At 35.6% G+C, this 15508-nt stretch overlaps 1 protein-coding gene across 1 annotated transcript; it reads left to right on the forward strand.

The window, feature by feature from the left end:
• Positions 1-914: 914 nt before the first annotated feature.
• On the forward strand, positions 915-12337 carry LOC122048588 (coiled-coil domain-containing protein SCD2-like). The gene is made up of 11 exons (XM_042610139.1): positions 915-1395; positions 5865-6031; positions 6399-6474; positions 6671-6712; positions 6789-6851; positions 10707-10756; positions 10845-10872; positions 11406-11480; positions 11591-11701; positions 11804-11864; positions 12321-12337. Exons 1-11 carry the CDS (start codon positions 1033-1035, stop codon positions 12335-12337), a joined length of 1053 nt encoding a protein of 350 aa, XP_042466073.1. The 5' UTR covers positions 915-1032.
• Positions 12338-15508: the final 3171 nt, after the last annotated feature.

Consider the following 15508-nt stretch of genomic DNA (forward strand, 5'->3'; position numbering starts at 1 on the left):
ATCCCAAGATTTTGATACAGGTTTATAAAAAAAAATTATAAACCCCACCTATATAGTGGAGATGGGGTTTATATTGAGAGATTTATATCATACGTTGTATGCTATAAATCTGTCATTACAAATGTCCTTATGGATAGAGAGAGCTGAAGTTTAAATATTATACATGATGAAGATAGATAACTAGTACCGAAATCGGACCATGTACCACTTGACACAGGAATGAATATTGAATCATCGAACCACCCACTAATTAAAAATGAAGTGGAACCTCACACACACCCACAACAAATCATATAAAAAGTAAAATATAAATTATATTAATTTAAAGATGATTAACATACAAGACTCTAAACTTTTTTTTTATAAATACAACTCAATAATAAATATACAAAAAATATTCTAAATAAAGAAAATAAATTCTTTATTTATTACTAAAAAAAAAAAACTAATTACAAATAATAAAAATTAAATCTTTGATTTATTACGGATGCATAAATTTTTAATATTTTTAATTATAAAGTTTTTTATTTTTTGCTTTTATTTGAATGTCTATCTTTAATTTATTTATTTTTTAAAATATTTACATTATTCTTTTCATTGTTTATATAAGAATTTCTAATAAAAAAATTAAAATAGAATATTTTAAAAAAAATCTAGATAATTTTTTTTTAAAAAAATCACTTACAAATTCACAATATACAAACCTTGACATCAAGTCCAATCTCACGTTCGTTGACATTTTAAAGCTGAGAAGCCACTCGTTGGCATCGCACGTCAACTCATGACCGTTTACAGGCAGTAGCAGCTCTACTAACTCCACCAAACACAAAACTCTAACTGTTCATAGCGTGGCATGGTTCCGTTGCTTTTCACATCCTTTCGAAAGAACTGGTGGTTCACGCTTCACAGCGGATCCGTCGGATGTTTTAATTGCAGAACCCACGACGCCGTCATGAGCGTCGCGAGTTTCTTTTAATTTAATTTCCCTCTCGAGTCTTCGTCTTCGTCTTCCGCCGCCCCCTCGCCGCTGCGATGGATCGGAGGAGGGCGAGGAGTCCTGTTTATGCTCGGCAGTACAGCGGAGGATCGGCCCCGTCGTCGCCAGTCCACCCGCTCTCGATGGAATCGGCCACAGGAGCCGGCTTCTCTCACGGGAGGCGGGGCTCCTCACGGGCGGCCGCGGCCAACGCACGCCTCGCGAAGGTGATGATGAAGAAGAGTAAGTCTCAATACGACGAAGACTCGGACGGGGAGGACGTCGACCCTATCCCCGCCATCGTCGGTGGCGGCGGGAGCGGAGCAAGGTACCGGAGCGGATCGCCGCAAGTGGGATCTGCCGCCGCCGGGAGCTATGGAGGTGGAACTCTGACCGCCCCGAGGAATCCATCTCCTATGGTAACGTTTTGAAACCCTTTATTTCTCAATGTACTTTGTTTGTTCCTCTCTTTTTCTTCTTCCTTTCTCAGATTCATTTCATTCGAAATTGAACTTAATTCTCTTATTATACATAGTTCTTTTGACGAAACTCCTTATCGTAAACACATGAGAACGGATTCGGGAACGCGATTTTTGAAATTCAAATGTATTTTCTCCAATAGTTCGTCTAAAGTTCTGACGTCGGTAAGAAGGAATTTTGCAATTTATGGAAGTTTTTTTTTCTTTTCTTTATTTTTTGTCTTTTTGGTGAGGATATGGAAGGAATTTACAAGATTATAAAGTCGTAGATGCTCCGTTTCATCCGACTCCGCGGCCGCCTTCACCTCCGCTCGAATCCCGCTGTCCCAACAACACGGTCGCCGTCAGATCTTCCCTGGGCGGTTACCCTTAAATCTATCTCTCTGTAAGCGGCGATGGAACACCGGATTCGCCGCACCCCAAGTCCGGCACTCTCGCGACGGAGTAGCGCTGCATCTAGTGGGTCCACTTCCGGGCGGGCAATGTCTCCCGAGTATCCCCGATCGTCATCCATCTCCTGTGTTTCTGGCGTCAAGCGGACCCAGAACCTCGCTGCGAAAGCCGCGAATGCCCGCCTAGCCTTGGTAATGGCGTCGCATACTTCCGAGGATGAGGAAGATGATGATCTCGTTCCCGATGGCGCCGGCACTAGTGCCCGTACGTGGTTCGGGCTGACGAGGCCGGTGGCCAGGGCCCCATCACCTGCGGTAATTGCGAAACTTGCGCTTCAATCTGGAGACTAGTCTTATATCTATAACTTTATCCACCTAATTCCATGATCTTAATCTTTTCTTTAGTTCCGGTCACTTTTTAGTAAGCATCTGCGTGCATTTAACCGTGGAATTTCTGAAAGTTTTACGCCGTGGAAAAGTGGATATGTGATTTGTGATCTATACAATTTTGTTTTACTATTTATTCCTCAATTTTAGCACTTCTAGTATGGTTCCCACCCACAAATTTATTATATGTTCAAGAAGTTGATTTTCTGACGCATGCACTTTTTTTGCTTAGCAGTCCCCACTTCTAATACGTTTTAATTCTACTAATCGCGCTATGCTGATAATTTGTTGCTGTTCTTTTCTCAATTTTAATCTGTTTTCATACTATTGACAGGGAAAATGGAACCAGAAAGTCCATGTTCTACTAATAATGTTTTCTCTTTTCTTACATATTCCCTAAAGTTAAATTACATGAACTCTTGATAATTTAAATTTCATTTTTACTGCTTGGAATGGAGTTGACACTTTTAATCCCAAAGAATTTAAGCCCTCTAACCCCACCCCCATTTTATTGATAATTGTTGAAAGTATTGAATGTGAATGCCAATTCCATGATCATTTCATTGTTGTTCGTTTTTTTTTGACTTGTTTTAACTTTGATGCTTGGCCAAATGGAGAAGTGCTAGTTTCGACCTATACTAAAAACATTAAAAGTCATCATCGAACTCAAATTGAACATCGGTTCTAACGGACCTAAGAACCAATGACATAACAGTTATGTTAGCTTTAGAACCAAAAAAACCAAAATTGTGATTGACTCAGGTAACTTGACTGAGTTTGGACAAAAATAAAGAACAACATTTTTTAAAAAAGTTAAACCTTAACCATCTTACATCCCTAAAATAACTAATTGAAGAGATTCTTTCTTTAGAAATGACTAAAATATGACTTGAATTTTTATCTCATCTATTAGATATGCCCAAAATAAATAAAATTTTAGAATATCATTATAAATATATAGATGATTTTTAGGGTTGATCTAGGTCAACCAAACCTATAATATTGGTAGGCTTGATTATTGTATACATGCATTTCATTACTAACCCTTAAGTCTGTAAGGATCTCGAGCGCAAAACAACACAAACGTAGCGGAATACATTTTCAAGATCCTTCCCAGAAGATCTATGTGAAGGAAACCGTATACTAGTTGTGATGAGAGTTATACCTTTGTTGCATAAAACACAAACTCTTGACAGCAACTTTGCCCTCGTTGGATCTCAGCACGATCAAGTGTTCGCGCCTCTTTCGGTATCCATACGAACACGTTTCGTCCATCTCACAAACTCGGAGAAGAAAAACCACCTTAGGTTGTGCTAGCAACCAAATAATGAGGTTTCTGCCAAAGAGGAAGAAGGAGAAGAAGAAGAGAAAGAACACGAGTGTATCATGATGAAATGAATCAAAAATCCTTTTGCACTCATTCAATCAATTGCCTTAATGTCAATTGCCTTAATTGACATTAATATTTGTCTTCATCCAATGTATGATCAATTCGAAATTGACCACCTTTTTGCTCTTCATCCAATTCATGATAAATTCTAAATTGAACACTCCTCTTCCTTTATGAATTCAAATTCACCAACACACTCAATGAGTCTAACTCATCAATCCGAATTGACTCAATGAGTGTAATTCGAATTGGACTCAATCCAATAGTTGGATAAAATTGAGTCTAACTCAATGAGTCTAATTCAAATTAGACTTAATCTAATGATCCATCATATGAACCCATCTCCAAATTAACATGTTCATTATGTGTGTGACCCAATAGGTTCTCGTAAAGTTGGCAATGTCTCTAAAATCATTTTAGATATATAAGCAATGAGTGACATATAGCAAGACATCATTTGCTATCCAAGTGACAAGAATATCGAGATCCTATCCAACCTTTCCGTGCCTATTATCTTGTATGACTCAATCCTTCTATCCTTGATATCTAGATTGATCAATGAGGCATAGACCGTGTCATCCTCTTATCAATCTTTATATTTCTTAATCTCTAAGTAGATACACTCAATCAAATAAGCTCAATATCTCATATTGACTCATTTGAGCATGACCATACATTCTTGTGTCCTACTAATCAAGGGGCCGATGGAAGCAATAGATCCCATCTACATTACTCACATCCCTCGGCATAACTTATTGCATATCCAATGATCGACTTTATAGTCCACCTTGTTACAAGTGACGTTTGCCGATACCAAAGTACACAACTCCTTATGTAGGGAACCGTAGTGACTTCAGGTCTAAGGACTATTTATACTAATAGTCACTATGAAAATATTTATGACACTCATAACGATCCATGAAACATTCTCATGGCGAATCATTCCGTACATATTCTTTAATATATATCCATGTGTCAACTTGATATCTCATATCCATGACTTGTGAGATTAAGTCATTCATTGAACTACATGCTAGTCTCAATGCATTAATATTGTCCTTGTATATTAATATTTAACTAGGAATAGTTAAGAGTAGCGTTCTATATATGTATCTATAATATCCTACTATCAATTCAACCAATTGATATGTTATAGAATAGAACCTATTATCCTAGAACATTATTATACTTATTTATCCAACACTGAACTGAAGTAAATATAATAACCAACTTTGCCTTTTATTAATTAATAAAATATGATAAAAAATGTCCTTGTCAATCATCTCATAATTGGTACTAGGCTTAATACTAACAAAGTCTAATCAAGAAAGATGGATTAAAAAAAGTGGTATGCTGGTATGTGGGGCATATAAGGTCTCTATTAAGAGATATAAAAAATATTTGTATTGATGAAAAGGATTATAATATATCAAGCAAATTATACTAATTAATCCTTCAATTAATAATTTAAAAAATTGTGACATGCATATAATTAATATTTAAGGTGGTTATTATTTGTACAACAAATATTTAATTTCACTTGCAAATTGCATCCTAATCATAGCAAATCGCAAAAGTTGGTTTAGTGGTTTACAATCACAATAATTAGTTTTCTTTAGTAAATAAAAAAACATCAAAAAAATCCTCGTGAAGTTCTAAATGATCGAATGAACCTAACTAAAAATTCCCCCTTTACTACATGATGATCTACTTGGTTTGCTTAGGTGCTTGCCTAGCCACCTGGTCCACTTCAAACAACCTAAAGGGATTGCATCTTTAGGTAATGCATTCCTTGTCAAAAATGCCTAGGTGGCTGCTTATGTGGTAGCCTAGACTGCTTTACAGAATTCTGCAAGTAGACTAGTGAATTGAAGCCTCACTTTATCTAACCCAAGTCTGATAAGTTTGATTTGGGTTTTTTGTCATCAGCATAATTAACATGAAGTGAACTTCAAAGAGTCATCTGCTGATTACGAAGTTCTACCAATGGCTAAAGTTTAACCTATTAAAAACATAATTGAAGATCTGTCTTTTCGATCTATGGCTATGAATATTTATTTATTTATTTCTTAAAGAAATGGGTATGTATCATAGTTACCATCCTGAAATTTAGACCAACAGCTTAGACCATGAAAGCTTTGCTTGTGATCATGAATGGGTAGAATTATTAGAATTCTTAATATAGTTCTCAGATGAAAGCGCATATCATGCTAATGCTGTTATTTTTTAAAATTGATTAGCTAGGTCGGAATGTCATTGAAACAGCTCCAGTTAGTCGCTCTATATCAGTCGGCCGACCAACACTACGAGTTCCCAGTGCACCAATGATGCCTCAAACTAAAACAACAATAAGGACCCCCTCTTCTATTCCAAATATAGATCCTGCAGAGAAACAAAGAGATAAGAGGTAAAATGGTTGCCTTTCCTTCATTTGATATAAAGCACCAGGGCTTGTAAATTCATGTCACATTATGTAGTTCGGTGGTCATTAATTAACTACCTGAATAGTTTGAATTTAATTTCATACTTTGTTCTTTGATGGTGGATGTACCTGCTACTCTGCAACATTTGTAGACGTGGGAGGAAGCAACACTCCTTTACTGTTTACCAGAGCAAAAATCGTGCTTATGTAGTCTCCTAAATACATTCTTGAATTGGTTGGTTTTAAGTCTTCAGTTACTTTAGAGCGGTTATATTAATTTCTGATAAGTTATTGCAGATCATATAATATGTTGTGCTCTTTTGGTTCTGGTGGTTGTTAATCTATGTTACAGATTTTTTCCAGATATGAGGCATGTGAAAACTAGGGAGCATGGTGAATTGCGTGAGGCCTCTGCGCTTCAAGATAAGGTACTTCATCTCTGTCATATCCAAGAAAATTATTTTTGCTGGAGTTATACAATGTAAATGCTCAGAGAAGGCTGCTCTTTCATGCTTTTTTGTCAATTTTACAGAAGAGAAAATTTTGATCAATTTGAATGGTTTTAGTTGCAAAACTCATCTTTAATGGCATTTAATATCAAGACTCATTTTTGTTGACTTGCAGCTAGATATGCTAGAAGAAGAGAACTACAGCCTCCTTGAAAAGGTTTGCTATTACCAAGTTTTTGTTAACAAAGTCACGCTTATTTGCTCTCTTTCTGGCATACTTGGGGTTTCTACAGCTTCAACTTGCTGAGGAGAGATGGAAGGAAGCAGAGATCAGGTCTCGGGAGCTTGAGAAACAGGTTGTGGATGATTTTTTTCCATGACAAGTTTGCAGGAATTAAGCCTTTTTTGGTTATCTTAACCCTCTTTCTTGTTACCTCATTCTTTATCCTGTCAGTATGCAGTTAGGCATACCTTTTATAACTAGCATTTCACAATTGCCATTCATTTGTGCATATTACACCATTGTGGCTGATCATGTAGCCTTTGGCAATTTTTTTGGTTTTTTGCTTGCATAAATATCCATAAAGCTATATTGCCTGTCTAATTTTGGACGTACCGCTGGTACTGGCACAGATTCTGACACTAACTACTGAGATTTTAAACCTTGTGTACTAGCTAATTTTGCTCATCTTTTTCATTCAGCTTCCAATCAGTTTTATGTTTGTGGAACATCCATGGTTCATCAAATTTCATAAAATTTTTCTAAATTTCACTGTCATATACATCACTTCACTTTTCCTAGAATTTGTAATTGTTTGCGTAATTTTCAAGTCTCTTGCATTATAAGTTCACAGCTGTTGCAGCCATATTGTGTTGTTTTTTTATTGAAGAATCAGGATAAACCTTATGTTGCATTTAAGGTTTTGTTTATTGCAGCCATATAATCACAGAATTAGAATAAAACTGCTTATGGCGTTAAGGCATGCCAACATTATGTTGAGCACTAAATATGCATCCACTATGTATCATAGCTAGTCTGCGGACATATTCAAGGGCCCCTTCTGTGAAATTTAGATACATCTTCAACAGAAACGTGCATTTTGAATAGACCATAGTGACTTTCAGCCTTGCTCATGTATGCTCCAGATCATAGAAATCCAGCAAGGTGCTAGTGTGCAAAGGGTTAAATGATATAGGTGCATGTTAAATTCTTGCATGCCACATTACTCTTGGTTGGAGTAGTCAGAATCAGATCATAGATGGTGTCCCTAGTTAGTCTTGCTCAATCTGACTTGAATCTTGTGTTATCAGGCACAAATTTCATAGCAACTGATTGTCTAATCTTTGATTAAACTACGGGTCAACAATAAGTTCTATGTTCATTTATTGAAATGAATTGGCCCCCACGGGTTGGCGCAGTTGGTACCTGCATGAGTGTTTATTCCAGTAGGTCTTAGGGTCAATTCCTAGCAGATGCAAAATGTCTGGTTGGATGCCTGCTATGCTAGGGCAAAATGCCCCCCGTGATTTATTTGCTATATCTTGCTATGGGGCCGGCGATACTAGTCGCTTGGGGTGAGCGATGCCACCTTTTGCTCCAATCTATTGAAATGGATTGATCTAAAGAGCTAGTTCTTGGAGGAAATGATGCTCCCAAGTGGTTGCGTTCAAATAAGTTGTTTTAATGTGTTTAGCAGGGTTTAAATTAGTCGTTACTTGTATTTCTATATTTTTGATATGTGCAAGTTAGAGCACTTAAAGCTTGCTAAGCTAGTTAACTTAGTAGAGTTGAATGGTTTGTGCTCAATGGTTCGGAGGTCTCTAAAGAGTCTTAGAATTTTAAAAGGGAGGACACTCTAGGGCAAGCATTGAGTAGTTGTGGATGCACCATGAGACTATAGGTTTGGTGATTCTAACATCTAGTACAAAGTGAACTTTGAGGCAACGAGGATTAGATGACATTAAACAAGCTCAGGGAAGTTGGTGCATCCGATTGATCGGAGGCCTAGTGAGGTGGATTGTAGAGCAAATAGCATTTAATGATTGCTGATGCGATCATGAGTTCGTAGGTTCAATGGCCCAAAGGCCTAGTACGAGGTGAACTCGAAGCCAATTTTATACTAGGCTGGATGCCACAATTTTATACTCTCTTGTCACTGGCATAAGTGATCTCTCTTGTATGACTTATGCCACCCATTTGAAGAGAATCATACTCTGTTAGCATTCGATGTGCTTTGGCATCTACAAAATCATGCCACGATGAATTTAGCTAATGGTTGTTAGGTATAATGCTTGTTAAATTTTTGTTACTAGTATCTCTAGAATTGTAATTTAATTGACTATGTAATTGCTATAGTCTTACTTTTAGTAAAAATCAAGATAAGTAGAGGGAGATCAAAGGAGCAAGGTTTAAAGTACCGACCTATGTCAATTAGTATGGGTAAAATTTACCAATCTGCTCGTCAATTGACATGTGAAATGCTTGACATTGACATCAAAGTTATGGGAAGAGAGGGAGAGAGAAATAGAAAGATAGATTGAGGGAGAGGAGAGAAGTTAACCTGAGAGAGGGCATGATAGGCAATAGGTAGGGTGAGTAGGGAGGCTATTGTAGGTGGCGAGTACTTTAGGCGGTGGGAGCAACAGGTGCGTGTGTGTGAGCCACAATGACTATCGGCAAGCAACAGGTGGACAAATGATCCGAAACAGAAGTGAGAAGAGAAATAACTTATAAATGGAATTACTTAATAATTCCTAAATTTATAAAATATAACTAACCCAATTAAATACGGTTGAACCAAACAATGCTATATAAACTTGATTTAGCTTTAAATAAATTAAAATAAATCTAATTTGAGTTCCGTTTGAACCTACTTGATCTTAATTGACATAATAAACTTTATTTAACCCTAACCAACTTCCACTCAATACAAAAGTCAAAAAATTAATTTCATTATCTTAATTAGTTATCTAAATTGTAAATAACAATTCAAAATGCCAAATTTAAATAGAATAGAATTTGGTATATGATATTGGTGTAAATCTTTTGGTATTCTAATTTTTGTGACCTCAAAAGAGATTGAGAGAAATTTTGTGAGCAAGCGATAAGAAAACTATGATTCATTGAGATTGTGTCGAGCTTCTTGTTTTCCTTTAGGTCTTTTCTCAACTTTGGTTTGAATGTTAACAAATAACTACCTTTTGACACGACATTTTAATTACATTTTTTTCGTTATTTTTAATTTGTCACATTGGAATATCATTTAAGGTACATTATGATTGCAATAGACATGAATTGATTGGAATATTATCATAAAAATAATACTTCATCCGGTTTGCCCAAATCGACAAATCTGCCTATATAGACAACCCTAGTTCTCCCAATCATCTCGGTTTGCCAAACACATCTTGTTTGCCTCTTCTTACTGTTGGACATACTCGATTCCTAGCTGTTTTTGGCTCAACCTGGATTGAAGCTTGTGTTATGTTGTGCAAGTTCTGATGATAATATCCTTGATTAAAACTTAGATCACCTAAAATTAGTCAAATGTTTCTCTTGAAATAATTGATCTGGAGAACTAGTAGCTTTTACACAATAACTTACAGAGACCATGTATCTTTAATTTCTAATGTTTGTTCCCTAGTATTCCCTTAGATCTTGCAATTTGCTTAGTGCATCTCACCGAAAAGAATTATGTCATCTGATTCAAGCTATTATTGGCTGGCTTGAAGCTTGTGCTATCATGTGCAAACTCTTACTTGATGCTCTGCCTCTTGATTAAAATTCCAAGTTGCCATTAATTTCTATTAAACCTTTCTACTTCAGCCAGTGACAAGAGAGTCTCCATTTAGTTTGAAAGAAGATTTCAAACATGACAATGCATCTTGTTCAACAAGTGATTGTTAAAACTTACTTTGTTGAAAGTAGATTCTTCATCCTGCTGACGGTGGGAAATATGTTTTTCCCCATGTTAAATCATCTCCAGAGTTAGGTTCTTGCTGATGTGAGATGTGTATTTTCTGATCCTAAACTGTCCTCTTTTTCATTTCTTTTTTACCATTATATTTGTGTCATTGCTCTATGCTGGGAAAATTGAAATCAAATCATTATTGCATTCTTGTTTATGGTTCTACTTAACTCTTCATGTCTTTCTTATTTAGCTCATTGCTCTTAATAGTTAGACTATTCTTCTTAATCACCATCGCTATAGGTTACAAATCTCGGTGAAGGAGTGTCTTTGGAAGCCAGGTTATTAAGCAGGTAGATTTTGAGATGGTACTGACTCCATCACAACCTATCTGTTTTCTTTCCTCTTGTATCACAAACTAAGATGATATGTTTATTGCAGAAAGGAGGCAGTGCTACGCCAAAGAGAGGTAATAAGAGTCTGCACTTCTTGAAAGTCATTGTGACAAGAATATGTTAGTGCCAAGTTCAATGAACTTCAGAAAAAGGTCTTTGAATTACATGTTTAGATATCTTGCTTATGAACTAGAATTGCAGTAGTTTACTTTGCTTGGTGTGTGAGAAAAATGAACAGACTTCTCAACTCTCAATTAGGTTTCTCGCTATCAACAATTTCTAATTATAGCTCATGATCCAATCTGATGGAACAAACTATTATGATGGCAAGAATTCTTCGGTCATTATAAACTTGGGGTTGCAATAGAACATGATTTTTTTCATTAATATTTTGACATATAGGTGATTACAGAAAAGAAATCTGATGAATCATGTAACTGTATTCTATGCTGGAATAGAATTTCCAGAAAGATTATTCTTTTTTCCCCCTCTTTTCTAACGTTTCCTTATGCCCTTAGATTTCTCTGTATTCCAACCTTTTTGTATTAATACTTATTCAACCAATATTAGTTGGATCAATAAATCTAATGTTTGTTTGGTATATTAGGAAGCTTTAAAGTCTACTATGAGGTCAACGGATGATAAAAGTGAGGAACTCATATCTCTTCGTCAACAGTTGCAGGTAACAAGTATCATTTATCATCATTTCCTTTTGTGATAAACATTTTAGTCAAGTGATTATCTGAATTTCTCCCTGGGTGATGTTTGATTGGGATTTGCACCTTGATAAAGTTTGCAAAAGATGAGGTTACAACTGTTGCTGATCAACTCAGAGGTGCTGAGTTGGAAGTAAAAGCTTTAAGAAGTATGACCCAAAGAATGATATTAACCCAAGAGGAAATGGTATGCATTTCCATTATAAGTTGTTTTTCCTTGGAACATGTTTTATGCCAAATATATAATGATAAATCTGACCAGTTTGTTTGATCAATGGTTAAATTATAGGAGGAGGTGGTTCTCAAGAGGTGTTGGCTTGCTCGATACTGGGCATTAGCGGTTCAATATGGTACTTTCTATTTACAAAATATTTTACCTGGACTGTTGGAAAGTTACCTTTTCACTTGTAACATGAAAAGTTTGGTAAATTTATCTTTAAAAGGTTTAGTATCAACTATTGAAAAAATAATAATGTTAACCCCTTTCAAGCTTGTGAATCAGCTCTATAGAAACTTATAGGCTAATTCTAGTAAAAATTACACTCGAGTCCTTAAGTTTTCTTAATTTATAATTACACTCCATAAATTTCATTTTTCTACCATTGGTTTCATATTTTTCATTACCCTCCCTTCTCAATTTTTAATATCATCTTCCAGATTTCATTTCGCTCCTTATAGATTTTAAATTTTCATTTCATCCCTCAGAAATTCAAAAGTTGTTTGTCTTTTCTAGGCATAATATTCATGTTCAAGTTTTATTTCATTCCTTAAGAATTTTATAAGTCACTGCTTTGTCTTTTTTGAAGGAGATATATTCATCTAGTGCTTCTTAAATTGTGAGAAAGATTATGTTTAATGCATATGTTTTTGACTTATTAATTTGAACATAGTCCAATTTTCAATCTTAAGGACTCACTATCATTTCAAGGAACATTCAAGTTGTCCTCTTTCTATAGGTTGCATTTTGACAGTGTTGACTCCTACATTCCTAGATGTGATAGTAACCTCTTATTAGATCGAGTCAATTGTATACTCGCAGATGATTATATCTCTAAACAAAAGCACCTATAGATACATAGTTTGTTGTAAAGTATTTCTAGAGATTGAAGATGCTTGAATCACTGAAGATGAGCTTTGACAGTTGTCCCCAAGCTACGATACTTGAAGAAATAGAGTAACAACCACACGATCCAACTAGAGAGGCACCTCTACTTTGCTCCTTTTTTATCTACGTTCTTGAAAATTTTTTAATTTTAGGATATTGTTGTTGTCATTGCTTGCTTTCTCCTTAGTCAAGCTGCATTCTTTACTTTTAATGACTTGACCCCCTTCTCTTGTTGTGCCCTTGTTGTTTGCTATTTTTTTTTTTTTTTGCGATTGAGCCTTTGGTATATATATATATAATTTTTTATAAGCTAAAGCTTTGTTATGCTCATTTTTTTGAAGTATTCAAGCTCAAAAGGCCGATCATCTTGCAATTATGTTATGCATTATTGCTTTATGTTTGCCTATTTTAGTTTATTAAGGATGTCCTGTTGTATTTTTTTTCTTGTTATGCTAATATGTTTGCTACTCTCACCTCTAATTCCACTTTCCCTAAACTATTCTCATTTCCATTGCTTTAAATTTGCGTAATCATCATTGGTACTGTAGCTCCCTTGCTACCATTGATATCTACCTATTACTATTTACAAATCGAAATTCATTTTCTCATTCTTTGTTGGTTAGCACGAGTAAAATATCATTCTACAAATAATACATAATCAAAATTGAAACCAAGGTTTAAAAGTTTCATTTTGAATTTAGGATAGACAAAATATCAATGTCATCGTTCTTGACTATAGTGCCGATTAGCATTGAAGGGGGAGTAGTTGATATACCTTTTTTTGTTGTTAATTCAGGTATTCGGACCCTTACAAACTCAACTATTAATTCAGAAGCGCTCGCGATAGTGCACCTAGTGACCTCGACAACCCTCCCCCATTGTAGAGTTGTATATGCTTGTTAATTGTGTAGTCGAACTGTGCACCGTGCACAGCCGCTCCACCAATTAATAGCCTTCTTGCATGCCTGAGCTGGGTATTGAACAGTGGTGCTTTGTGAATCCACCAAATGTCTTTCTGCTGCACCATGCCCGAGGGGTAGTTGCTATATCCTAATGTGGTAAAAGGCGATTTGTTCGCCCTTGCCAACCCGTCCCTAGGCCAACACGAAAGAGGTAAATCACGAGTGACTATTAGCCATTAGTGCAACAACCAAGGCATGGGGAAAGGCATGCTTGGACATGCCGAGTTTTGATCTCATGACCTAATGTGGCAACACTTCACACCTAAACCACCGCACCGCCCTGAGGGGACTGGTAATTGCTATACCCTAGCATCATAAGGAGGTGGAGAATGGAGCAATTGCTATATCCTAGCATCATGAGGGAGGTGGAGGAAGAGACACGTTTCAAAGTTTGTCTTACATGACCCAGCTGAGTAATGAACCGTGGTGCTCTATGAATTCACTAAACGTCTTACTGTTGCACCATGCCCTAGGGGTACCTAGTTAGCCTCATTGACTAGCCCTGATATGACCGGTCCGACCCCACGAAATTTTTCCATCGGTCATCAGGGTAAATCGAGAAGCGCTCGCAGCGGGCAGCCAAGAAGCCCAACATCCTTTGGTTGCACGCCCCATGTAGTTGCTATATCCTCGCATCATGAGGAGGTGGATAATGGAGCAATTGCTATATCCTAGCATCATGAAGAAGGTGGAGGAAGAGACACGTTTCAAAGTTCGTCATTGCCCTTACATTATAGAAATTCAACCTTTGTCAAAGTTTCCTAGGTGGTAGACACACTAAAGATCTTAACAAGTGTTAACATCTTAGTGCGGGAGAAGAAAAGAAGTTTTGCATGCATTGAAACAAAATATTAAAACTGTGTTGAATGCTGGCAACAGAATAGTGGGAAATAGAGAAGAAGAGAAGAGAAACTAAGGGAGAGAAGAGTACCATGTGGTGGTGAGTGTGATAAGCGTGGCAGTGGGCAGAGGGTGTAATGGCAACGACAAGTGACGAGATGGATTGAGAGAGGAGCAGGATCATTGAAGAAGAGGGAGAGGCATGGAAAGAGAAAGGAATTATATATAATTTTTAACTTATTTTTTAAAACATACTACTATTCTGATTAATAAGATTAAACTGAATTATCTTATATATAAACTTGGTTCAATTTTAAACTAACCAAAATAAATTCTAATCGAGTCTAGTTTGAATCCATTTGATACTAATAACCATGTCTACTTGATGGATTCCACCTAGCCCTGGATTCACTTTCATGCAACCCTAAAACTTAAAATATTAGTTGTATTCAGCTTAATTAATTATCTAAAAAATTTAAAAAATAATTCAAGAGAGATTTTGTGAGCAGTCAATTAGAAAACCAGGGTTTAGAGAGTTTCTCTTCCTCTTATCATTGATTTGAGCGTCATGGAACAACTGGAGTTTTATATAATGCTTTGATTAAATGAAACTTTATTTAATTAAGAAAATAATTTATTTATTTAATTTTATTAGAATATCAGTGAAAATCTAGAATGGTTGCAATCGGCATGTATTGTCAGATTATTATTATTATATAGAAATTCTATTTGATTCAATTTTAAGGTATAATAAGATTTTAAAGTTGAATTTATTTTATCAAAAAAAATTAAATGCAAAATTTTCAAACTTGATTGAGTTGAATATGAATGGAATTTTATGTTTTTATTTTTTTAAAATTTTATACTTATAAAATTAAATAAATTCAATTTAAAAAATAAAAAATCTAGTTAAACCTAAAATCTAATATTTTACATTCAAAATCTTGAATCTCTTTATTTTTGTTTCCATGCTAATAATTGCAATTACGTGAAAGAAACAAAATCATAAAATTTTATTTAGCTTTTGTCAAACAAAATACCAAAAATAAAGGGATATTTAGGCCCTATTTACTTGGGAGGACAAAAA

Source organism: Zingiber officinale, chromosome 2B, assembly GCF_018446385.1.
Source record: "Zingiber officinale cultivar Zhangliang chromosome 2B, Zo_v1.1, whole genome shotgun sequence".
Lineage (NCBI taxonomy): Eukaryota > Viridiplantae > Streptophyta > Magnoliopsida > Zingiberales > Zingiberaceae > Zingiber > Zingiber officinale.

Excerpts from the sequence above, each read along its gene's own strand:
- LOC122048588 (XM_042610139.1), top strand. The coding sequence starts at position 1,033 with ATGGATCGGAGGAGGGCGAGGAGTCCTGTTTATGCTCGGCAGTACAGC. Across the intron at positions 6,032-6,398 it reads GAGAAACAAAGAGATAAGAG|ATTTTTTCCAGATATGAGGC; the intron begins GTAAAATGGTTG and ends TCTATGTTACAG. Across the intron at positions 6,852-10,706 it reads CTCGGGAGCTTGAGAAACAG|GTTACAAATCTCGGTGAAGG; the intron begins GTTGTGGATGAT and ends CCATCGCTATAG.